Source organism: Muscardinus avellanarius, assembly GCF_963383645.1.
Source record: "Muscardinus avellanarius genome assembly, chromosome: 4".
In the NCBI taxonomy this organism is placed as follows: domain Eukaryota; kingdom Metazoa; phylum Chordata; class Mammalia; order Rodentia; family Gliridae; genus Muscardinus; species Muscardinus avellanarius.
In genome coordinates, this window is record NC_137789.1 from 90,020,429 (window position 1) to 90,047,175 (window position 26,747).

Consider the following 26,747-nt stretch of genomic DNA (forward strand, 5'->3'; position numbering starts at 1 on the left):
AACCTACTTACCATTCCTTAAACCTGACAATCTTCCATGGCCTCTCACTCCGGTGGTGGCTCTCCTAGCAGGGGCACTATTTGACTGAGCTTCACAATGCTCTTAATAGCTGAGAGACCTCTTTGTTCACTGCATTTTGGTCCCAGTTGTTAGAGTTGAATGGCAGTGGAGGCCAGAATATGCCCTAAGCTTGGGAACTTACTTTGGGTTCTGCCAGCCGCATTCTATCATCAACTACCTGGAGTTTGGAAGGATCAACCTATGCCCTCACTGAAGAACAGAACGAAACCACACCCTCGCAAGGTGAGTGGAGGGAGACAGAGTGAAGGCCTGCTAGCCCATTCTGCCTCCTTCTGATGACACTGATTGACCTTGAGCCACACTGAGTCCCCCATCCTCCTGCTAGGTCCTCATTCAGGGTTCAGAATGACTTTCTGCTGGTGAAATGAAGTGTAAGGAGGGTACTGGGGACACACGGAGAGCTGCACTGCTGACGTCCAAACCCAGGTGAGGACACTTACACAGACCCATGGGTGCTTGAGAGCCTGGTCAGCTGTGATGCGTTTTGCTGGGTTTATAGTCAGCATCTGGTTGATCAAGTTCTTGGCTTCAGGAGTCACTGTGTCCCATTCTGGTGATGGGAACTAAGGGGCAGGAAGGAACAAGAGCGAGGGGGACACAAAAGTTATAAGCCTCACGTCCTGAAACAAAGACTGCGTCTTTACCCCAGCTGCTGTAACTGAGACACTCTGTGGCGCCCAAAAGTGCCTCAGAGAAGTGGAGGAGCCCTGGGAAGATCCTAGAACTTGTGCCAACTTAGAGACTAGGAAAGGAAGACAGAACAATCATAGTTAGAATGACAGAATATCAGATCAGGGCCGGGTGTGGTGGTGCACGCTTGTAATCCCCGCGCTTGGGAGGCTGAGACAGGAGGATCGCATGGGTTTGAAGCCAGCCTCAGCTATTCAGTGAGGCTTCCAGCAACTTAGTGAGACCCTGTTTCCAAATAAAGCCTCTGGGTTCCACCCCCAGTACCACCAAAAAAAAAAAAAAAAAAAAAAAAATCAGAACAGAAGAATCTGACATTCTCTGGGTTAACTCCATCTCTCTACTGAGGAGAAAACAGGCTCAGTGATATGCCCCAGGTACAACTACAGTGCAAGGATCTCCCAGACTTCTCATTCCTGTGTGATGCAGCACACTAATTGAGCTTTTCTGTTGTGTGTGTGTGTGTGTGTGTGTGTGTGTGTGTGTGTGTGGTACTGGGGATGGAACCCAGGGGCATTCTACCTCCAAGCTATATCCCCCAACCCTATTTTTTATTCTGGGGTTCCTGAAAACCCTTCTACTTCCGGGTTACACTCCCAGACCTAATATATATATATATATATATATATATATATATATATATATATATATATATATATATATATATATATATATATATATATATATGAAACAGGGTCCCTTAAACCAGCGAGGCTGGCTCTGAACCAGCACGATCCTCATGTCTCCACCTCCCAAGTGTGGGGATTACAAGCATGCACCACCACGCCCGGCTGTTCTTTATTTTGAAACAGGGTCTCATTAAGTTGTGGAGGGCCTCACTAAGTAGCTGAGGCTGTCCACGAACCACAATCCTCCTGTCTCAGTCTCCCAAGTGCTGGGATTACAAGTGTGCGCCATCACGCCCGGCTTTTTATTCTTTATTTTGAAACAGGGTCTCACTAAGTTGCAGAGGGCCTCACTAATAGCTGAGGCTGTCTGTGAACCTGCTATTGTCCTTTCTCAGCTTCCCAAGTACTGGGAATACAGCCACCACACTTGACTTTCTTTTTTTTTTTTTCCTTTTGTGCTACTGGGAATGAACCCAGAAGCATTCTATCCTTGTGCTATACTCCCAGCCCTATTTTATTTTTATTTTGAAACAAGGTCTCACTAGGTTGATGAGAGTCTCACTACTTACTGAAGCTGTCCTCAAACCTGAGATGCTCCTGTCTCAGCCTCCCAAGTCCTGAGATTAGAATTGTGCACCACCACACCTGGCCCAGCTTTTCCATCCATTGCAAATTAAGATCAAAGGGCTTCAGTGGAATTCCTTAATTTTATACAAGGACCAAAAAAAAAAAAAAAAAAATTGCTTCCTGGACATAGGGTGGCAAGAATTGAGTACTGTATTTGTATCCCTGGTGTCTCAAAGTCTCTTGACACCCTCTGTATCATGTACCACACTAAACATGCCCCCTCCTTTGGACAGAGCCCAAGGGGCAGGAGATCTGCCCCGCCTGTCATGCTTGCTCTGCTCTCAGCAAAGAGGTCCTTACGTCATAGGCTCCAGCCTTGATCTGCTGATATAGCTTGTGCTGATCCTCATCCCAGAAGGGAGGGTAGCCCACCAGGAGGATATAGAGGATGACCCCTACAAAACAGAACACACAGGTCACTGGGGTCAGCCACCTCCTTCCCTGAGGAACCAGGAAAAGCCATGCAGGGCTGAGAGCCACGTGGAGAGACAAGGCCAGACCAGAGTTGGCGGTGAGTGCAGCTGATACTGCTGTGTCACCAGCCCTCCTGCTACGCCTCTCACTCTTCACGCCACCAGGTCACGCCAGAGACTTCTTTAAGCACAGTCTATCCCCTAAGGCGTGGGCAAATTCCTCTCCAAGAAGGATGCAACATAATCCAGGAAGTCACTTGGGGAGGAGGGTGTGATGGATGGGAACAGCCCTCCCAGGGGGACTACAAGCATCATGATGACTTCATAAATACCAGGCGCTCGTGGGGCCCTCAAGGAATAGTGATGCCTCTCTCTCACCATCTCCAGAAGCTGAGGGCCCTTAACACCGAAAAGCCTAGGGTGTGGGATGGGCTTACCGCAGGCCCAGATATCCACGGGTTTTCCATAGGGATCTTTCCTCAAGACCTCAGGGGACAAGTAGCCCGGGGTGCCAGCAAAACCTGTAGTGGAAGAGAGGGCAGAGGCACACTGAGCCCATTTCTCTCAGAAATCCATACCAGCAATTCCCTCCAAAGGCCTGTTCATTCCTGCTGCTTTTGCTACATAAGCTCTCAGCACACGGGCTGCCGGAGATGACAGGCTGGCCTTCTTGCGGTGCCTGGAATCTAAATCAGAGGGCAAGGTCCATGTGCCTACCAAGAACTCCAAGGCCTTCCCAGAGGCAGCAAGAACGCAGTGCTGACAACAGCTAGACTCGCTGTTCTGAGTCATGAAGGGCCAGGAGGAATCTCTGCACCCTCCCACCCTCCTCCAGGACCATTAAAGGTCTGGCATTTAGTTCTGAAAGAGGAAGGCAGATCAGGAAGAGGAGGAAGGGTGGGGGCTGCATTCCGGGAAGATAGGGTCACCCTTACCAAACCAAGCCTGCTGCTCTCCCTGTACTTCAATGGCGAGGCCAAAATCAGCCAGCTTGACAGCAGCACCCTTGCATTTACTTGCCAGTAGCAAGTTCTCAGGCTGCAAAAGGAATAGGGAGAACCTTGTGAGGTATTTACCCTGCAGCCCAGAGGGAGACTACTTTGGGCCCACGCAGTACCAGAACCTAGCACCAGGTGGCGCGAACATGTCACAAGTAGGAGGTGAAGGAGTAGAACCTGGGTAGTACCTTCAAGTCCCGATGGACAATGTCATGCTGGTGGATGTGGTTAACACTCTCCAGAATCTGATGTATACAGTGGCTGAAAAAGCAGAAGAAATGGCAGTGCAGTGTTTAACCACCTTATCCAAGACCACATGCTGCAGATTTAAAAGCACGTTACAGTGGGCCACAGGTTCATAGAGAATCACTGAACAATAAGCTAGTTCAACCTATTTTTTGTTTTTTGTTTTTCGGGGTTTTTTTTGGTGTGTGTGTGTGTGTGTGTGTGTGTGTGTGTGTGTGTGTGTGTCACTGGGGATTTAACTCAGGGCATTCTACCTCCAAGCTACACCCCCAGCCCAGTTTTATTATTTAGAAATAGGGTCTCACTAGGTTGCTGAGGCTGAGGCTGTTCTTGAACCTAAGATCTTAGCCTCCCAGGTACTGGGATTACAAATGTGTGCCACCAATGCATTGGCTTTTGTTTTTATTTTTAAAGTTTTATTTTAGCCGGGCGTGGTGGCGCACACTTGTAATCCCCGCGCTTGGGAGGCAGAGACAGGAGGATCGCGCAGGTTCGAAGCCAGCCGCGCGCTGGCTTAGGAGACCCTGTTTCCAAAATAAAAATGTAAAAATAGGTCTGGGAGTGTAGCCCGGAGGTAGAAGAGCTTCCAGGAACCCCAGTACCACCAAAAAAACAAAAAACAAAAAAAAAAACAAAAAAACAATGTGATGTTTTGATACACATATACAAATGCAGAATGATTAAATTATTTTAATTAGCATACTATCACCTCAAATATTTATATTGTGATGAGAACTTACAATTATTTTTTAGCTATTTTGAAATATACATTATTACTAACTATAGTCATTGTGCTGTGCGACAGATGAGAACCTGCTCCTCCTACCTAAAACTCTGTGCTCACTGACCAGTTCTCTCCTTTCCCCAACCACCCCATTCCAGTATCCCAGTGCCTGGTAACCACTATTCTACTCGACTTCTGAGATCTTTTTTTAAATTCCACATATAGCCGGGAGTGGTGGCGCACGCTTGTAATCCCCACGCTTGGGAGGCTGAGACAGGAGGATCGCACAGGTTTGAGGCCAGCCTCAGCTACTTAGTAAGGCTCTCAGCAACTTAGTGAGACCCTGTTTCCAAATAAATTATAAAATAGGGCTGGAGTGTAGCCTGGAGGTAGAAAGCCCCTGGGTTCCACCTCCCAATACCACACAAAAAAATAAATTTCACATATAAGTGACATCATATGGTATTGTCTTTCTGTTTCTGTGCATGGCTTATTTCACTTAACATAATGTTCTCTAGATTCATTGTTGTTGTTGTAAATAACAGAATTCCTTTTTTTTTTTTTCTTAAGGCTGAACACATACATACACATAGAGACCACTTTTTTTTTTTTTTTTTGGAAACAAAATTTCACTAGGTTGCTAACAGCATCCATAAAATTGCCAAGGCTGGCTCCAAATCTCTGATCCTGCTGTCTCAGCCTCCCAAGTACTAGGACTGCAGGCATGTACCACCATGCCTGGCTTAGACCACACTTTTATTTTCTTTATTTATTTATTTTGCAGAACTGGGGATTAAACTCAGGGCCATTCTACCTCTGAGCTCTACCCCCAGCCCTAATTTTTAGTCTTTGTTTTGAAACAGGGTTCAGTTGTAGAGGGCCTCAGTAAGTAGCTGAGGCTGACCCTGAAGCTGCAATCCTTTCCGCCTTTCAAGGCCTGGGATTACAGGCGTGCACCCCCAGTCCTGGCTGACCACATTTTTCATACCCATTTATCTGTTGATGGACAGTCAAGTGTTTCCCACACCTTGGTTATGGTAAACGGTGCTGCAGCCAAGTGTGGGAGTGCAGACATCTCTGCAGCACACAGATTTCGATTCCTTGGGTATTTACCCAGTAGTGGGACTGCTGGATCATATGGTAATTCTATTTTTAGTTTTCTGAGTAACATCTATACTGTTTTCAAAAAAAGGCTGTACTAATTTACAATGCCAACTGTGTATAAGGGTTCCCTTTCCTCCATATCCTCACGACCTACTCTACAGAAAAGGAAACTGAGGTCTAGGTAGATGAAGTGTCTTTTCAGGGTCATTCACTAAATTACAGAAAGAAAGAAAAACCTCGAAGTCCATGATGACTTCTCATGACTGTAAAGGTCCAACATGACCAATTTGTTTCCAAGAGACAGGTTCCTTCCTGCTTTCTCCAGGTTCCTGAGAAAGGTGAGAACATTCAACCCCTTCCGTCTTTATTTTTACTCTCAGAGAACTTGTGCTGGTAACTTGGAAAGTCCAACAAAGCCATCTACACTGTTCTGGGATGATTCTACTCCTTCACTTATCTAAACACTTTTTAAAGCTTCTAAGCCAGGCGTGGTGGCGCACGCGTAATCCCTGCGCTTGGGAGGTTGAGACAAGAGGATCGCACAGGTTCGAAGCCAGCCTCAGCTACTTAGGTTCTCGGCAGCTTAGTGAGACCCTGTTTCTAAATAAAATATAAAATAGGTCTGGGAGGATAGCCCAGAGGTAGAAAAGCCTCTGGGTTCCACTCCTAGTACCACCACCAAAAAAAAAAAAAAGCTTCTAAGGACAATGTGTGGTACCATACAGGATATAGACATGAACAAGACCCAGTGGATTCCATGAAGCTGGAGGGAGTTCCTAACAAGGCACCTGAGAAGAATTTCTGATAATTCTGCAAAGAAAATTTTTTTTGTGTGGAACTGGGAATTGAACCAGGGATGTTCTACCTCAGACTACACATCTAGCCCGATTTAATATTTATTTTGCAGTACTGGAGACTGAACTCAGTAGCATTCTACCATTCTGAACTATACCCTCAGCCCTATTTTTTATTCTTTATTTTCAAACAGGGTCTCACTGAGTAGCTGCAGCTGGCCTCGAACCTGTGATTCTCCTGTATCAGCCTCCCAAGCACTGAACTCTCAGGCATGCATCACCATACCCAACTGCAAAGAAAACTTTTTTTGTGTGTGGTGCTGGTAATTGAACCCAGGTTCTTGCACATGCTAGGAAAGCGCTCCAACACTTTACTACATCCCCAGCCTTTTTTTTTTTTTTTTTTTCTTGGTGGTACTGGGGATGGAACCCTTCTCTGGGCTGCACTCCCAGACCTATTTTATATATATTTTTAAATTTGGAAACAGCAAGACTGGCTTCGAACCTGTGTGATCCTCCTGTCTCCACCTCCCAAGTGCAGGGATTACAAGCATGCGCCACCACGCCCGGCCTACATCCCCAGCCTTTTTAAATGTTATTTTTGAGATAGGGTCTCACTAAATTGCCCTTAAACTTGCGATTCTCCTGCCTCAACCTCCTAAATCGCTGGGAGTATAGGCATGTATCACTGTGTCTGGCTGTCCATCTTGTAAACCCTCTTGCCAGCCCTGTGGTTAAACTCCTGGCAGGAAGCATAGGTAGTCTACAGCAGTGGTTTTTTAATGAGGATGAGTTTGCCCCCCCCCGGGGGACATTTGGTGGTGACATTTCTGGTTATCACAACCTGGAAGGAAGGATTTTATTGGCATCTTTTGTCTAAGGACAATTATAAGTGTCTACAATGCATGGGAGAGGTCCTCACAATAAAATCTATCCAGCCTAAAATGTCAGTAATGCCAAGGTTGCAGAAGCCTGGCCTAGGGAAGAGACGCCCAGTCATCAGGCAACAGCAGTGTGCTGGGCAGGTCTGTAGAGTGCCCAGGTATGTGGGACGGGGTGGCCTGGACTTCTGATTCCTTTCTCTAAAATCTGGTGCTGGGGATTGGCAGGAGCTAAAGAGTCTTGCCAGTCCCCTAGAGGCTGAGGACAGGACCTCCCTGTGACAATGCCTAAGAGTGGGCTAGAGAGACTTTAAGACTGAGCTACAGAGGCTAGTCTCCGAAGAAATGTATAATTAGAACAGAGGCGGGCTAGCAGGGAGAGCCTTCTGGCCAAAAATGGCAAAAGTGCGGAGTGTCCCAGCAGAGCCAGGCCAGGCCCACGGCACAGCGCCCCAGCTTCCTGAGCTGCCCCGCCTCTCCCTCTCTCTCCAGCCAGCCTGGTCCTCCCCTGCTGGCACTGGAATTCACCTCCCCACTTGAGAATTCTTCCTGAGCTGAAGCATCTCAAGTTGATCAGCAAACACTGGCCACTCAGGCTTGAGAAATTTGTGAGGAAGCTGTACTCCCCCTCGCTCTAGGGGCTGCTGAGCTACCACACGCCAGAGAAGCTGCGGGAAGGATGGCCAAAATCAGGTTGTAAGGACTGTCACCCTCGGAGAGAACAAGGCTGGGGAAGAGCCGAGGTGGAAAAGGCAGGCCAAGCACACGCCTGAGTACTGCGCTATGGGTGGGATTCTGCTGTGTCACATGAAAGAGGGCCAGGGCTCCCATGAAGGACTGGAGCTGAGGTGCGGGGCTGGGAAACAGCCCCCAGCCAGAGGAGCCCATGTTGCAGCTGGTCTTCGTGGTCAAGGGGCAGGGTGGTAGAGGCTGGATGCTCCCCAGTTTCATTCTCCTTTGGGACAGAAATCACATCACCTCAGTTTCTGATCACCCTGGCATCTGAGCTCAGTAGCCTGTTTCATACAGGTATTTGTCAAAGGAAAAAACAGGGTAGGGAAGACCAGGCGGTGGGCTGTGGCATACTTGTAAGTACACAGTAGTACCAAAAGAAAAGAAAAAAAAAAAAGGTATTTCTGGGGTATCAGAGTAAAGGAGATCTAAAAAAGGCTTTGCCAACAAAATGATCAAGAGCTGGGTGTGGTGATGCACGCTTGTAAGCCCAGCATTTGGGAGGCTAAGACAGGAGGATTGCGGTTTATGGCCAGTCTCAGCTACCTAGTGAGGCCCTTTGCAACTCAGTAAAACCCTGTTTCAAAATAAAGAATAAGAAATCAAGCTGGGGATGTAGTTCAGAAGTAGAATGCTCCTGGGTCCCATCCCTGGTACCACAAAAAAAAAAATAAATAAATAAGATCGGGGAGCCAGGTGTCACGGTGCACACTTGTAATCCCAATACTTGGGAGGTTGAGATAGGAGGATTGCAGGCTCATAGATAGCCTCAGCTACTTAGTGAGGCCCTCTGCAACTTAGTGAGATCCTAAGTTTCAAAATTAAGGATAAAAAAATGGGGCTGGGGATATACTTTGGAGGTAGAATTCCTCTGGGTTTCACCCCTAGGACCACAAAAAGAAAAAACAATAATAATCAGGGGTGTTGAATATTTAACTTCTAATGTTGCCCATAGAATGCAGTCCCAACCAGCTCTACAGAATCTTTGTTCAGACAAGAGTTTCTCTGATCTTCCCCAAAGACTCTTCAAACAGACACAGTGCTGGCCCCCTGAGGTGGACAAGATTCATTTCAATCCTAACCTCCAGAGCTGTGCTGAAGCAATTGTGCCTTCATCTCACCTGGCATCTGCTTCACTGTAGTACTCTCTGGCCACAATGTCTTCAAACAGCTCCCCACCAGTGACGCTGAAACCAACAGAGAAAGAGGTCAGGGGAGGTGAGGTCCCTGGGACAATCCCAAGTGCCCAACAGGTAGCAGAGTCACACCGTAAAACAGCTCTTAGAAAAACCAACTCCAAGCCGGGCATGGTGGTGCACGCTTGTAATCCCCAAGCTTGGGAGGTTGAGACAGGAAGATCGCACAGGTTAGAAGCCAGCCTCAGCTACTCAGTGAGGCTCTCAGCAACTTAGTGAGACCCTGTTTCCAAATAAAATATAAAAAAGGTCTGGGAGTATAGCCTGGAGGTAGAAAGCCTCTGGGTTCCACCACTAATAATAATAATAATAATAATAATAATAATAATATAAATAAAATAAATTTTAAAAAAACCAACTCCACGCTCACTTTATCTCAGAGCCTAGAACATGTCAACTCTTCAAGGGTGTAGCGCTTCTCCTGAAGGTGTGATGGGTTCTCCCTTCCTCGATATTTATATTTCTAAAACCTACAGATTAGCTAATATCCAGGCAGCAATAAAGATACAGCGATCTAAGAGAAATACTCAACCTACCCCCAAAATCATGGTTTTGTCTGAGACCACTATGAACATTCACACACAGCTGTCCAGGGACAGAGCTACTACTAACGTTGAAGAATAAGGAGGCCGAGGACACAGAACCCAACCCTGACAATCCTGGAGAGGTGCTGCCGGAGGCACGGAGCCACTCTTAAGATGTTAAAGCACAGCCAAAGTGGAAGAGAGACAAGATGGAGTCCACTTCATGACTAATAAAAGTTACTCTCAACTTCCTAGAATTTTTAAGTTCATGCAAAGAGCTGTGTTTTATTTCTCCACTACAGACAACACACCAAGAAACAAGAAGCAAGCCCCTGCACAGGTGTGCTGCGAAGGCTTGAGCAATGAGACCCTGGAGGCTCTGGGCTAGCACCCCTGCCCACTAGCAGAGGAACCTCACAATTAAGTCCTTTCCCTCAGGCATAGGAGAGGGACCCATGGCAGAGGGAGAAGACCCAGGTAATTAGCCTTTTCCCAAGCCTTCATCTTGAGCCAGCTGGAGGGAAAGGCCCCACACCCTCAGAAAGTGGCACTTACAGGTCAAACACGAGGTAGTGAAACCCTTCTTCAGAAATACTGTCATGGAGGCGCACTGTAAGAGAGGAGATGGGGACAGAGATTAACAGAGAGAAAACTTGGAAATCCTATTCTCCTCTTCGGCAACCCCACCCCAGCCCCATCCTGTCAGCCTCATCAGACTCCCTCCTGAAGACGCCACAGGGAGAAGCAACAACATGCCCGACGCCCCCCAAGCCAAGATTACGCAGTCACAGAGCCAGACACCAGTGCTGAGTGTCACCTCCAACTAGGACCAGAGACAGAAGCTTCGTGGCTAAGATGTAAGTCAAGAGGGAGCAAAGCGACAACCTTCCCAGAGGGCTAGCCCCAGAGAAGATGATCCTGGGAACAACGCATGCTTAACAGACTGAACAATACCTGGACACTAACAACAGGGGCCAGGAAATGGCAAGGGGGGAAAACCCAGGTCCTCCTGCAGAGGAGCGAACGGAGGGCAGTGGAAGAAGGCGGAAAGGCAGAGCCTGGCAGAAAAACGCACGAAGGAGGATAATGGAGACTGAGCAGCCCAGAAGGCGATGCACATTCAGGTGATGATGAAGTTCACCAAGTGCTTGCACAGGTGCCGGGTTCTTCGCATACATTACTGATATAAGCACTTCCATGTACTGGATCCCAGATTAGGTGGTGGCATTTAAAAGGGATAGACACAGTGCCTGCTTTGAGGAGTTTTTTACGTTGCCCTGAGACGAATATAATTCTCCTTCTACAGAAGATGACGGTAGAGGCTTGGAGACAAAGTCTCTTGCCAAAAGCCAAAGAGCTACTCATTTGTGGATAAAGACGTGAACCAGGCTTCTCTGCCTCCAAAGGCTGGTCCACACACTGCCTCCTATAAGAACTGTGGGGCAGCCCACACACAGGTTGTGTACACACCAGACTGCTCACAAGTATACCTACAACACCAGTATCGATGGGTCCAGGAGGGCAGTTCATGGAGAAGACTAGGGCAATTCACTAACTGCCAGAAAAGACTGGCACGCAGAATCCCTTCTCAATCCCTGCCTCCAAAGCTCTTGGGCAAAAGATCAGCCTAATGTCTTCTGAGGTCTCCTCTTCAAGCTTCTGCCCACAAAGCTACCTCTGGGTTAAATGCCAACCTCTGAGCATCATTTTAAATGCAAACACGACTTGCTCTGGCTGCCTGTCCTGATGTTTGTCCTTACCCTCACCTGAACTCTCTTGATGAGAACCTCTATTCCAAAGAGCTCCTGTCTGACCCTTGCTCCAGTTTTTGGCTGTTATAGGAGAATATCCTGGAGCACTTCAGGAATGGCCAGACACCAAACCAACTGGTGAAGTGCTCAGATACAAAAAAATCACAGGGTCTCCTCCTGTGCAGGCCCAGGCTGCTTCCATTTCCAGTGCCAGAGCATCTCCTAAGGGCTGAGGTGCTTCCCTATATCCCCTTCACAACCAAGCAAGGTCCGTCAGAATGCAAAACATAAGACCCAGTGGCCCTGTGCCACTGAGCCATCACCACAGCCCCCCTTGCTCTGCTTACTTGACAAATGAGGACGAGGCCTGCCAGGGCTTACAGCCATCTTTACATCACACTATCTACCCGATTTTATCTGATCTGGTTATTCAACCCTACATGATTCTCTAGGCCTGCAGATGACAGAGAAAGGCTTTTTAATTTTTTTTTCTTTTATTTATAAGTGGAACATACTGAAAATGGTATACATTTAGACTGTGCTTGGTGCCCCCTCCCCCTCTGTTTCCCTTCCCCCCTCCCAACAATGAGTGTCCAGGTTATCCATGCCACATTCATACTTTTATACATATTCGGATATAGTTCCTCCATTAATCAGCCTCAGCCTTCTTCCTCTCCTATCCTTCCATTTTAGCTTTGCTGAGGTTTCCCCTCCATTATCTGGAGTCCCTCTGGTATTCCTAATATGCCCAAACTAGAGAGAAAGGCTTATAAGCCAGAAGTAGAAGCCAAGCTTAGTGGCACACACCTGTAATTCTAGTACTTGGGAGGCTGAGACAGGAAGATCACGGGTTCAAGGACAGACTCGCAATGTAGCAAGACTCTCAGCAATCTTAGTAAGACTGTTTCAAACAAAAAAAATAAAAAGACTGGGAGCTGGGCGTGGTGGTGCGTGCTTATTATCCCAGCATTTGGGAGGCTGAGACAGGAGGATCACGGTTCATGGCCAGCCTCAGCTACTTAGTGAGGTCCTTTGCAACTCAGTGAGACCCTGTTTCAAAATAAAATATAAAATATAGGGCTGGGGATGTGGCTCAGAGGAAAAATGCCACTGGGTTCCACCCCCACTACCGCCAAAAATAAAATAAAATAAAATAAAAGGCTAGGGGATAACTCAAAGGTAGAATGCCTCTGAGTTCAATTCCTAGTAACACACACACACACACACACACACACACACACACACACACACACACCAGAAGGGAGAAATTATTGCCAGACCCCAGATCTCTCCTACATACCAAACTGAGCCAACTTAATTGAGCTCCCAAAGCCCTGCCACCTCCCTCCTTACTTTGCTTCTCTGGTCTCAGTTGGTACCTCATGCTGAGTCCTGCTGCGCTGCTCCCTTGCCTCCAAAAGGACTTTCCATTTAATTAAAAATTTGCTATTAAAAAGCATTAAAGTGTGTAATACAAATAATCCCCTGGAAATCAGCTGTCCCAGAAGCCAAGGACCAGCTTCATTAGAAAGCTGACTAACAGCAGCAGGACGCAAGCTGACAGGATAACAGGCAGGACACTAACTGCTCCAGGCCACAGCCTCCCCAGGTCCCCCAGGCCCACTCCCAGCCCAACACTACAGGACTGAGGATAGGCGCACAGGCACAGGCCTTTGCCCAGAGTCACTGGGCTTACCCTTCTCCACGAAGGCCACACATGGAGCCCAGGTGGGAGGGGATTAGTAGATGAGCAGCAAAGGAAGGCTAATCCTCCCAGGCCACCCAGACTCCTGGCTCTGCAGTGCAAGCAAGGTGCCTGCACGCCCAGACAAGGAGAGTGCTAAATAAGACTGCTACCATGTTCCCTTCCTTTCTTTCTTTCTTTCTTTTATTTTCTTTTCCTTTTTTTTTTTTTTTTTTTTTTTTTTTGGCAGTACTGGGGAACTGTGATCCTCCTATCTCAGCCTCCCAAATACTGGGATTACAAGCATGCGCCACCATGCCCAGGTCCCATTTTCTTTTTTTAACTTGTAAAGAAATAAACAGCAAACCCGGCCATGATGGCGCACGCTTATAATCCCAGCATTTGGGAGCTGAGACCGGAGGATTGCGATTCGCAGACAGCCTCAGCTACTTAGTGAGGCTCTTTGCAACTCAGTGAGACCCTGTTTCTTTTCTCTTTTTTTTTTTTTTTTTTTTTTTTTTTTGGTGGTACTGGGGTTCCTGGAAGCCCTTCTACCTCTGGGCTACACTCCCAGACCTATTTTACATTTTTGAAACAGGGTCTCTTACGCCAGCATGGCTGGCTTCGAACCTGCGTGATCCTCCTGTCTCTGCCTCCCAAGCGCAGGGATTACAAGCGTGTGTCACCACGCCTGGCTGAGACCCTGTTTCAATCAAGAATAAAAAGTAGGGCAGGGGATATAGCTCAGAGGTCAAATGCCCCTGGGTTCCATCCCCAGACCCGAAAAAAAGAAAAAGAAAAAGAAAAAACAGCAGTGAGGATGAGAGAAAAAATTAGATTGAGCCATAACTTGCTTGCCTGTTTTTTTTGTGGTACTGCAGATTGAACTCAGGCATTTCTTCTTTTTTTTTTTTTTTTTTTGGTGATACCAGGAATGGAACCCAGAAGCATTCTACCTCCAAGCTATATCCCCCAGCCTTATTTTTCTTTCTTCCTTCCTTTCTTTCTTTGGTGGTGGTACTGGGGTTCCTGGAAACCCTTCTACCTCCAGGCTACACTCCCAGACCTATTTTATACTTTTTTATTTGGAGACAGGGTCTCTTAAGCCAGCAAGGCTGGCTTCGAACCTGCGCGATCCTCCCATCTCCCCCAAGCACGGGGATTACAAGCGTGCACCATGACACCCAGCTTCCCAGCCCTATTTCAATTATTCTTATTTTGAAACCAGGTCTCAGTAAGTTGCAGAGGGTCTCACCAAGTTGTTGGGGCTGACCATGACCTGCAATCTTCCCGTCTCAGAGCCCCAGGTATTGGGATTATAAGTGTATGCCACCACACCTGGTTTAGATTAAGCCATTCTGAGCACCAGCTCTCAGATTCTTGATAATGATAGAAATTATAATGACTAACACTGAGTTGGGCTGTTCCTATGTGCTAAGCATCATGTCATGTGCCTTACATACAATATTTGAGGGACACTGGCATTAACCTTATAGGGCAGGTACATCTAATAGGAGAGGACACTGAGGCTCTAAAAGAAACCAGCCCAAAGTCAAACCAAGTGGCGGAACCAGGACTTTTTTTGGTGTTGGTGGTGGTATTAGGGATGGAATCCAGGGGCATTCTACCTGGGAGCTACACCCCAGTACTGTTTAACATTTTTTTAAAAATCTGAAACAGGGTCTCACTAGGTTGCTGAGAGTCTCATTACATTGCTTAAATTGCCCTCTAGCTTGCAATCTTCCTGTCTCAGCCTCTTAAGTACTAAGATTACAGGTGTGCACCACCATGTCCAGCAGAACTGAGACTTGAAGACAAACTGACATCAAAATTTTTAATAAGCTGGGCATGGTGGTTCATGCTATAATCCTAGTATTTAAGAGGCTGAGACAGAAGGATCGCAGGTTTATAACCAGCCTCAGTAACTTAGTGAGGCCCTCCACAACTTAGTGAAACCCTGTTTCAAATTAAAATAGGGCTGAGGGTACAGCTCAGAGGTAGAATGCCCCTGGATTCCATCCCCAGTACCTCCCCTACACACAGTTTCTTGATATCGAAATATAAGCATTTTGCCTGTCTTTAGGTAAAGGAGTTCCCATCTATTCACACCATCCCTAGCCACTCTAGCTAGCTTGATAAGGTCCATCAAATGGCTATCTTGAAGAAGGCGTGGTCATACAGATGCTGGGAAGAGCCGCCCAGTCCTGACACCACAGGTTACCAGGCAAAAGAGGAGGACAGGCTTTAACCAGCAATGATATGGATATGTAACTAAGCATACTGCGTCAAGAGCTGTGAGGTAGAAGTAAAGGGTGCTACAGGTGGGGAATAAGATAACTGGACACCACAGTAATGACAGAACATGAAGGTCAGGGAGGGCCAGTCCAGGAACTGAGAAAGGAGTACACAGCACTTACTGCGACTCAGTGATACACCTAATTAGTATTCTTTAAAATCAGTGGAAGGAACCAGGTACATTAGCACACATTTGTAAATCCCAGTACTTGGGAGGAGGATTCCAGGTTTAAGGCCAGCCACAGCAACTTAGCAAGCTCCTCAGCGATTTAGCCAGACCCTGTTTCAAAATAAAAAATAAGCCGGGTGCTGGGCGTGGTGGCGCACGCTTGTCATCCCATCATTTGGGAGGCTGAGAGACATGAGGATTACAGTTCGAGGACAGCCTCAGCTACTACTTAGTGAGATCCTCTGCAACTCAGTGAGATCCTATTTCAAAAGAAAGAATAAAAAATAGGGCTGGGGGTATACATTGGAGGTAGAATGCCCCTGAGTTCCATGCCTAGTACCAAAAAAAAAAAAAAAAAAAGCCGGGCATGGTGGTGCATGCTTGTAATTTTATTTGGGAGGCTAAGACAGGAGGATCACAGGTTTGTGGCCAGCCTCATATACTCAATAAAGCCCTCCACAACTTAGTGAAATCCTATTTCAAAATAAACAATAAGAAACAGGACTGGGGGTGTAGCTCAAAGGTAAAATGCACCTGGGTTCCATTTCCAGTACCACATACAAAAGACAGAGACAGAGACAGAGACAGAGACAGAGACAGAGACAGAGACAGAGAGAAGGAAGAAAACTACAGGAAGGCAAGACAGGCCAACATACCTACATATCATTGCTTGTTATTTTATATCTTCAAGGATTAAGAAACCCACAACCTAAATGCCGTAGTTATTTCCAACTCTTCAACAACCATCCAACAAAAGCCGGGCGTGGTGGCACACGCTTGTAATCCCCGCGCTTGGGAGGCTGAGACAGGAGGGTCGCACAGGTTCGAAGCCAGCCTCAGCTACTTAGTGAGGCTCTCAGCAACTTAGTGAGACCCTGTTTCCAAATAAAATATAAAATAGGTCTGAGAGTGTAGCCCAGAGGTAGAAGGGCCCTGGATTTCATCCCCAGTACCACAAAAAAGAAAAAGAAAAAAAGAAAACCACCCAACAATATACTCCATTTAACCAACAAATTTCTAAAAAAAACAATGAAAAAGTATCACTGCTAAAAGTGCCCTCAGCCCTGCTAGGCATGGTGGCGCACACTTGTAATCCCAGTACTTGGGAGACTGACACAGGATTGCACAGGTTCAGAGTCAGCCTCAGCAACTTAGTGAGACCCTATTTCCAAATAAAGTATAAAATAGATCTGGGAGTATAGCCCAGAGGTAGAAAAGCCCTTGGCTAGCTGGGCATGGTGGCGCATGCTTGTAATCCCTGCACTTGGGAGACTGAGACAGGAGGATCGCACAGGTTCAAAGCCAGCCTCAGCTACTTAGGCCCTCAGCAATTTAGTGAGACCCTGCTTCCAAATAAAGTATAAAACAAGTCAAGGAATATAGCTCAGAGGTAGAAAAGCCCCTGGGTTCCACCCCCAGTGCCACCAAAAAAAAAAAAAAAAGAAAAGAAAAAGAAAAGCCCCTGGCTTCCACTCCCTATACCACAAAAAAATAAAATAAAATAAAAATGAAATAAAATAAAAAATGCCCTCAGCCGCTGGGCCGTGGTGGTGCAGAGTGTAATCTCAGCATTTGGGAGGCTGAGACAGGAGGATTGCAGTTCACAGACAGCCTCAGCTACTTAGTGAGGCCCTTTGCAACTCAGTGAGACCCTGTTTCAAAATAAAAAATAAAAAATAGGTCTGGGAGTATAGCTCGGAGATAGAATGCCCCTGGGTTTTATCACCAAACTGGGGGGAAAAAATGTCCTCAGCTGTATATGGTAACACACACTTGTAATCCCAGTACTTTGGGAGGCTGCGATAGGAGGATCACGTGTTCCAGGACAGCCTCAGAAAGTAGCGAGACTCTAATCAACCTAGTAACATTCTGTTTCAAAATAAAAATTTAAAAAATGGGTTGGGGGTATAGTTCAGAGGTAGAATGCCCCTGAATCAATCCCCAGTACCATAAAATGAACAAATAAATGAATACATGTCCTCAGCAATAACATAGTGGGATGGAAGCCCAGTTACCACAAGGGCTTGAGGCCTAAGCCAATCCTCCAGCGGTCAGGTGTGAAAGGACCCTCAGCCAAGGGCAGGGACTTAGAAGCTCAGTTGTGATTTAATGTTTCCTTTAGTTTTGCTACTCTTAGTATTAGCTGAATGAGGCTCAGGCCCACGGTAAATGGCAACCTGGCCTGACTTATGGCCTAACTGATGAATAGAGTTAGGCCTGGGAGTTGGAATCTCTACCTTCATTTCATTATCTCTGAGCCTTCTTTACTCACTGAACCCTCACAACCTCATGAAGGAGCCCAGATGACAAAATAGAGACAGACACATGGGTTAAAGTTTCCAAGTAGGAAATCCCAAATTCGAATCCAATGAATGTGACTCTAAAACCACAAATCTTGTCTTCTTCAAGTATGGACTAAAGACTGGCAACATTAGCATTGCCTAGAGAATGTGAGACATGAGGGATCTCAGCCCCGACCCTGCAGACTTATTGAATCAAGACCTGAATGTTGACACGATCTCTGGCTGATTCATACGCACATAAAAGTTTGAGAAGTGCTGCTTTAAACCACAACAGGACTGTGCTGAGGCTGCTCAGCGTGAAGGAAGACAGAGTCTATTCATGAGAGAGCAAGCAGGTCACAGGAAGAACGAGCTTCATTCAAACTTAAGTCTATCAGCATGGTGCACTTTTCTGCTCAGACCCTGTCACTCTACCATGGCTGTTTTGAGTTCAACATTGTGCCTTACTCCAACAGGCATGATGATGATGATGATGATGATTTTTGCTGTACTGGGATGGAACCCAGGGGCATTCTACCTCTGAGCTATACCCCCAACCTTATTTTATATTCATTATTTTATTCATTTATTTATTTATTTTTTGTGTGTGGTACTGGGGGTGGAACCCAGGGGCTTTCACTCTGGGCTATACTCCCAGACCTATTTTATATTTTATTTGTTAACAGGGTCTCACTAAGTTGCTGAGAGCCTCACTAAGTAGCTGAAGGCTGGTTTTGACCCTGTGCGATCCTCCTGTCTGAGCCTCTCAAGCACTGGGATTACAAGCGTGCGCCACCATGCCCAGCCTTATTCTTTATTTTGAAACAGGGTCTCACTGAGTTGCAAAGGGCCTCACTAAGTAGCTGAGGCTGCCTGTGAAACGCAATCCTCCTGTCTCAGCCTCCCAAATGCTGAGATTACAAGTGTGTGCCACCACACCTGGCTTGTTTATTTTTAATTAATAACATTTTTTTAGTGCTGTAGATCGAACCCAGGGGCATTCTATTCCCAGCCCATTTTATTTTTAAATTATTATTAATTATTATTATTATTATTATTATTATTATTATTATTATTATTATTATTATTTTGGGGGGCACTAGGGGTTAAACTCAGGGCTATTCTACCTCTAAGCTATACCCCCAGCACTATTTTATATTTTTATTTTGAAACAGGGTCTCACTAAGTTGATAAGAGTCTCACTACTTGCTGAGGTTGTCCTCAAACCTGCAATCCACCTGTCTTAGCCTCCCAAGTACTGGAATTATAGGTGTGCACCACCATGCCCAGCTATTTTTAAAATTTTGAAACAAGGTCATGCTAAGTTGCTAAGGCTGGTCTTGAACCAGTGATCCTCATATCTCAGCCTCCCAAGTACTAGGATTACAGACATGTGCCATCACACCCTGCTAATATGCTTTATTTTTTGTAGTACTAAGGATTGAACCCAGAGGCTTTCTACCTCTGAGCTATACCCCTAGCCTGGTTTTACTATTTATTTATTTTTATTTTTTGGTGGGCTGAGGATGAACTCAGGAGCGGACTGCCTCTGAGCTATATCATCAGCCAAATTTTATTTTTAATTTTGAAAAAGGGTCTCATTAAATTGCAGAGGGCCTCACAAGGTTACTGAGGCTGTCCTTGAACCTGGGATCCTCCTGTCTCAGCCTCACAAGTACTGGGATTACAAGTATACACTACCATACCTGGCCTATTTTATTTCTTATTTTGAAACAGGGTCTCACTAAGTTGTGGAGAGCCTTGCTAAGTTGCGGAGGCTGGTCTCAAATCTACAATCCTCATGTCTCAGCCTTCCAAGTATTGGGATTACAGGCATTTTCCACCATACCCAGCTTATTTTTCGGGGTGGGGGGGACAACTGACAATTTTTTTTCGCAGTACTGGGATGGAACCGAGGCGAATTTTACCTCCAAGCTACACACACACACACACACACACACACACACACACACACACACACACACTATTTTCAAACAGGGTTTCACTGAGTTGCAAAGGGCCTAAGTAGCTGAGGCTGTCTGCGAATCGTGATCCTCCTGTCTCAGCCTCCCAAATGCTGGGATGACAAGCGTGCGCCACCATATCTGGTGGGGGCAGGAGGAGGCAATTTTGAGTTCACAGCAAAACTGAGCAGAAGGTACAGAGAGCTGTCATACACCCCGGTCCCTACACATGCACAGGCTCTCTCACTATCAACATCCCACACTGGAGCGGGACATTTGCCACAACCTACACCTACATTAACACATAATTATCTGAAGTCTACAGTTTACACTAGGGTTCAGTCTTTCAACAGGCTTTTAGCTCTGAACAGACTATACAGATACGGAAACTGTGGCTGCTTTACCCCTTGCACCAAATGCCCAAGCAATACACGTGCCTCCAAGGCTGATGGCAGCGGGAAGCAAATGGTCTGCTGTGGCTCTCAGCTGCGTCAACTGAGCACCACTGTTGGCTGATCTGCTAGTCTCCCTTTGGGATAGTTTAAAGGCCAGAGCCAAAAGAGCTGCAATAGTGGAGAGAGGGACTGTGGATTAGGAGCACAAAACTGCCTCCTCTCAAGCCCCAAGCTTGGGACTGATCCACGCAATCCCGCTTCCTGGACCCGCTGCTCAGTGCCCTCTCCAGAGTCCAGAGCCCAGGCAGCATTCCCAGGACGCAGCCCTGACTCAGCATTTCCTCTGCCTGCCCTGACCCTGGCATGGGTCCTCAGACCAACATCCCGAAGGACTCGGGAGCAGTAATGAGATGGAAAGCACAGTTCTAAACACTTGGATGCTGGCAAAGCGACTGTGTCATGCCTGTCTCCTGTGTCCTGCCGACAGTGCAGACACCTGGGACAGACGGTCCCCTCCCTCCTCTGCCTTTATTCTGAGCTGAGAGCAGGTGTTAAGGGCTACCAAACCAAGTAAAGTCAAAGACAGAAAGCTTCTAGAAGTATATAAAAGGAGGCTAGGGTGTTTTCCTGGTAGCATCCCGCGCTTTTGTCTTTCCTGTTCGTATCTCAGCTGTCCTGATTATGTCCTGACCCTTCCGTGGTCAGCCTTGCCTGGGTCACAGATGAGCAGACATGGATCTGCCTCTTTTATCACAGACATCTACCCCTTTGTTCTCCTCCCTACCTGAGGACAATGCATCATCTCCTGTACAAGTTAGTCACAAGAAGCACAAAGGAATGTAAGTTACTGTCCTCAGACCTTGAGACCCAGGGCACCTGGGATGTCAAAATACTCCTGAGCTGGTGGGTGGCTTTAGAGCCAGGCTTTCTGTTTTGAAAAGCCAGGAAATAAATTTTTTTTCAAAATGTGAAATCTTGTTTTTCAATACTGGCAAATAATAAAAATATTCTGGCTGCTAAGCCAGCCAAACAAAACACCCCTGAATTTGTGAGTGCTGTTTGGGGTGTTCTCACTGTTGGTTCTCTCCTACCCAAGGTAACACGTTGGCACCCACTGCGCAGCTTTCAGGTGAAGGTCTAACCTCAGAGACCACCCAGGTACTCTGGCGGCATGAAGGCCAGGGCTCACCAGCTGAGAGTCACTGGCTCTGTGAACACCCTGCACCAGGCAGGGCTGAGTACTGACCATGCCAATCTGCTTTGGTGTAATCCAAGCTGCTGATTGTGATCTATAAAGCCCTGCATGGTAGGAGTTCTGGTTACCTCAGAGCTGCTCCTCTCCCCCTGGGCTAGAGTACGACCTCAGCTCTTCCCCTTAAGAGCTCATATGGAGCCTTCTGAGATCTGGGGAGCCAGAGGCTGGCTAGCTCTGGGGCAACATCAAGCTTCGGTCAGTCACCTCACAGCTCTGGCCACCATCAGAGTGGAGCAGGTGGCCGCCAGGGCATTCTGCGAGCCCTGATATTTAGGCCATGTCTGAGGAGCACAGAACATGTGTTGTCTTTTGTGATGACTCAGGGATTTTAGGGAAAACCTAGGAGATGCTCCCTGCTCTGTCTGGAGTCAACAGTGGGGTTTTTGCTCCAGCTGTAGCCAGCCCAGTTTCTGTCCTTCCCTCTTGCAAGCAGCACCAAATCAGGGCCAATGGTTTTGGCAAAGACTATTTCAGTTGAACAATGTAAAACTGAGCTGGAGTGGGTTGTGGCAGGCAAACCTCCTCAGGCTTTAGAACAACCAACAATGTGCTCTTGTCTCCCAGTCAGGGTGGGAGCTGGGGTAAGTCCTCTCAAATTTTTTTTTCTCCTTCCCCATCAGAGTGGCTCCTGCCATCCCTTCTCCAGAGAAACAAGGCGGGTGGGCAGCTTGCTATTCTGGCTCTGGGGAACACAAATAGGAGTACCATGGAAACCCCCAGAGAGAGCAGGACACCGCAACAGGGACAAAACTCTTTCAAGTCCAGAAACAAGATCCTGAGTCTTTCAAGAGGGCCATGGATGGCCCCTGGTGGGGGATGCTGGCAGGCTAATAGCCCGGAACCTCACACACTGAGGGCCCTGGACGTTAGCCCAAAGGCGAAAGGAGAAAGGAGAGAAAGGGAGTCTGAAACCTAGTCCAGTGCCTCACATCCCAGTCCTGACATCACAAGGCAGCAAAGGAGATACTCAGGTCTCTGAACAATAAAGTCCTAGAATTCTGAGGAACAGTTGCTACGCTGCTTGGGCAGAGGAAAAAACACACCAGGTAAAAAGACCCACAGACAGAGGTGACTCTCCACACACAAAAGCAGCCATTCTCCCTCTTCCCTGCCATCTACAGAATACCCACGGAATAATCTGTACACAGCACTTACCGATGTTTGGATGTTTCAGAAGTCGGCATATCCGGGCCTCACGCTCTAGTTTCTGGTGATCTAGCAGCAGAGGAGAGAAGAGAAAGGTCATCAACCACCCAATCTACTTGTGGTTACCCGGCACTCATAATTCCCTTGGTTTTTACATTTTTATTTATTTACTTATTTTTTGGTACTAAAGCTTGAACCCACAGGCATTTTACCTCCAAGCTATACCCACAGTCCTTTTTAAAAAATTATTTGGATTTTACTTATAGTACTAGGAATTGAACCCAGGGGCATTCTACCCTCCAGCTACATCTCCAGCCCTTTTCTCTTTTTTTGAAACAGGACCTTGCTAGGTTGATAAGAGCCTCACTACATTGCTGAGGCTGGTCATAAACCTGCGATCCTCCTGTCTCAGCCTCCCAAGTACAGAAATTGCAAGCGTGCGCCGCCACGCCTGCCCATATTCCTTCAATTTTCAGACACCAACTAGATGCACTTTTGACAATTTGTTGAACTGATGCCACACGTCACTTCAATCCTGGAGACAGTTATTATGAGCACTTTTTCTAGATGAGATCACCTGGAAGGCTAAACGCCTCAAGTCAGTGAGCAGAGGAGCCAGGATTTGTTGGTTTGTTTTTGTTTGTTGTTTATTCGAGTGTGGTGGGGCAACCTTGTAATCCCAGTACTTGGGAGGCTGAGACAGAAAGATTACAGGTTCAAACCAGGCTCAGCAACTTAGTGAGGCTCTCAGCAACTTTGAGAGATTGTTTCCAAATATAAAAATAAAGTGGGTCTGAGGGTGTAGCCTGGAGGTAGAAGGCCCATGGGTTGTATCCCCAGTAACACACACCCCATACACACACACACACAAGAATTTGTGCGTTTTTTTGTTGTTGTTGTTTGGTGCTAGAACCCAGGGGTGTTCTACTTCTGAGCTCTACCCCCAGCCCTATTTGAAAAACAGTCTCACTAAGTTGCAAAGGGCCTCACTAAGTAGCTGAGGCTGGCCACGAACCTGTGATCCTCCTGCCTCCCAAGTACTGGGATGCAAAGTGTGTACCACCACATCCCACTAGAAGAACTAAAAGTTGAATGCAGGTCTTCAGCTAAAACCCTGGTGCTTCTTCCTCTACAACAGATTTCATGGGATCATGAAAATCAATCTTCCTTTCTCTCTCTGTCTCTGTCTCTCTCTTTCTTACAGCTCCCTGAGTATATCTTTCTTATTAGAAGTACTAACATGGTAGTCCTCTCTTATTTGAGGAGGTACAGTCCAGTATCCCCAGATGCCTAAAACCTCATACAGCACCAAACCCTATGACAGTTCATCTGATAACAAAGAAGGCTACTAAGTGAGTAACCGGCAGGTAGTATACACAGCATGGATACACTGGACAAAAAGATGATTCAAACCCAGGAGAGGGAGGAGCAAGATGTCAAGAGATTTCATCACATTACTCAAACAGCACCGTGTGTGTGTGTGTGTGTGTGTGTGTGTGTGTGTGTGCGCGCGCGCGCGTGCACATGTGTATATAGGGGGTACTTGGGATAAAACCCAGGGGGAGCATTCTACCTCCGAGCTACACCCCAGCCCTATTTTTTTTTTATTTTGAAACAGGGTCTCACTAAGTTTCAGCAGGCCTAAGGCTGAGGATGGCTATGAACCTACAATCTTCCAATCTCAGCTTCTCAAGTGGGATTACAAGTGTGTGCCACCACACCTGGCTAAAACATGGAATTTAAAACTTACTGCTTATTTCTGTGTGTGTGTGTGTGTGTGTGTGTGTGTGTGTGTGTGTGTGTGTGTTTTACTGGGAATTTAACCCAGAGGCATTCTATTTCCAAGCTATACCTCCAGCTTGATTTTATTTGAAAACAGGGTTTCCCTGGGTTGCTGAGAGCCTCCCTAAGTTGCTACGGCTGGCTTGGCATTTGTGATCATCCTGTCTTAGTCTACTAAGTCCTGAGATTACAAGTGTGTGCCACCACATCTGGCTTGGCATTTTCTATTTAATATTTTTTATTGTGGTTGACCACAGGTAAATGAAATACAGGTAAAAGAAAGCAAAACTGAGAATAAGGGGGAACTAGTGTATTAGCTAAATTATACTAAAACTAATATATGACCAGGCACTATGCTAGGAGTTTTGCATATTTTTTTTGTGTGTGTATGTGTGGTACTGGGGATTGAACCCAGAGGCATTCTACTCCCAAGCTATACACTCAGCCATATTTTATTTTTACTTTTTTTTTTGGGGGGGGGGGTTCTGGGGATGGAACCCAGGGGCATTCGACCTCCGAGCTATACCCCGTCCTATTTTTTATTCTTTATTCTGAAACCGGGTCTCACTGAGTTGCAGAGGGCCTCACTAAGTAGCTGAGGCTGTCCAGGAACCGTGATCCTCCGGTCTCAGTCTCCCGAATGCTGAGATTACCAAGCGTGCACCACCAGGCCCAGCTTTATTTTTACTTTGGAACAGGGTCTTGCTAGGTTAATGAGAGTCTCAATACTTGTTGAGGCTGTCCTTGAATCCTCCTGTCTCAGCCTTCCAAGTCTGTGCCTTCTACATATATTTTCTTGTTTAACCCTCAGAGAGACCCTGAAACACAATGATAGTGATAATCAAGATGATTTAAAGCCAGATCCACATAACTATAATAATTCCAGTATTTAGGAGGCTGAGACAGAAGGAGTGCAGGTTAGAGGCTGGCCTCAGTAATTTGGTGAGAATCTGTTCCAAAAAAAAATAAAATAGGTGAGGAGTGTAACTATGAGGCAGAATGCCCCTGGGTTCAATCTCCAGTGCCACAAAAATTAGATAAAACTAGTAATAATAGTTAACATTTCTTGAAGGCTCACTTCTATACCAGACACCTCTTTCCACTTATCCTTATAACAATAGCTTGGTGCTCTTGTGATATTCATGTCATAGGCAGGACCCTGCTTCTTTCTAGGGTCTGCCTGGTCACCTGCTGTGAGCTCTGACTGCCGCATACTCTGCCTCAGGGTTACTCTGTTGTTAGGAAATGACCAGAATCCATGAGCTCTTGAATCCCAGTGAGCTGCCTGGGTCCTTCCACAGGAAGGCAGAGCTCCAGGAAGGAGAGGGAACGCTGCTCAGAGCAAGGGGCCTAGCCACTCCCCACCCCACCTCTCTCCCTCTGCCCACTGGAATCCTGCCAGGTCACCTCCTTCAGGAAGGCTTCCCTGTTCTCAGGAGACTTGGTTCCTCCCTGCTCTGATCCCCTCCAACCCCCTCTGTGCTTCTCAATACTCCTGTCACATATCAGCACAGTTATCTTTTGGTCACAAGTTCTTCTAAGGGGGAGAACCTTTCTAAGTAGTACTTCCTAAAGTTCTTTCCATAAACAAGGACTCTGAAAGAGAGAAAGAGAGAGATTCAGAGAGAGAGAGTGATTGAGTGTGTGTGTGTGTGTGTGTGTGTGTGTGTGTGTGTGTGTGTGAGAGAGAGAGAGAGAGAGAGAGAGACAGAGACAGAGACAGAGACAGAGAGACAGAGAGAGATATACTGGGGGACAGAACCCATTCTACCTCTGAGCTCCACTCCCAGCCTGATTTTTTATTCTTTATTTTGAAACAGGGGCTCACTAAGTTGTGGAGGGCCTCACAATTACTAAGGCTGGTGGAGAACCTGTCTGTGATCCTCCCCTCAGCCTCCCAAGTACCGCGATTACAAGGGTGCGCCACCATGCCCAGCTCATAAGAGCTTATTAATAACAGTAGCAGTACTATCACTTACTATTACTATGAGGCAATAATTATATTTCATCCTCTCAGAAACTGTGAAATAGGGAACTGATGAACACTGTTACACTACAAATGAGGAAACTGAGGCTTAAAAACATAAAGTAACTTCAGCCGGGCATGGTGGCGCACGCTTGTAATCCCAGCATTCGGGAGGCTGAGACAGGAGGATCAGGGTTCATGGACAGCCTCAGCTACTTTGCAATTCAGTGAGACTCTGTTTCAAAATAAAGAATAAAAAATAGGGCTGGGCTGCAAAAAAAAAAAAAAAAAAAAAAGTAAGTTCTAGGTGTGCTGGAGCACATTTGTAATTCCAGTACTTGGGAGGCTGAGACAGAAGGATCACAGGTTTGCAACCAGCCTTAGCTACTTACTGAGGCCCTCAGGAACTTAGAACCTGTTTC

General features: G+C 46.6%; 1 protein-coding gene across 32 annotated transcripts in view; it reads right to left on the bottom strand.

Annotated features, from left to right (window-relative positions):
* The window catches only part of CAMK2G (calcium/calmodulin dependent protein kinase II gamma), a gene marked incomplete at both ends in the record, with an annotated part of 78,712 nt that overhangs the window by 37,841 nt on the left and 14,124 nt on the right, over nt 1–26,747 (bottom strand). For 29 of the 32 annotated variants that reach the window (XM_080695035.1, XM_080695036.1, XM_080695053.1 and 26 more), the window contains 8 exons: nt 522–644; nt 2,325–2,419; nt 2,875–2,958; nt 3,373–3,475; nt 3,624–3,696; nt 9,038–9,103; nt 10,192–10,246; nt 22,587–22,646. In XM_080695035.1, coding sequence (XP_080551161.1) covers nt 522–644; nt 2,325–2,419; nt 2,875–2,958; nt 3,373–3,475; nt 3,624–3,696; nt 9,038–9,103; nt 10,192–10,246; nt 22,587–22,646 — 659 coding nt within the window. Of the gene's footprint in view, nt 1–521; nt 645–2,324; nt 2,444–2,844; nt 2,959–3,372; nt 3,476–3,623; nt 3,697–9,037; nt 9,104–10,191; nt 10,247–22,586; nt 22,647–26,747 lie in introns of those variants that run through there. The other 3 variants (XM_080695031.1, XM_080695044.1, XM_080695047.1) reach the window with 3 other exon arrangements.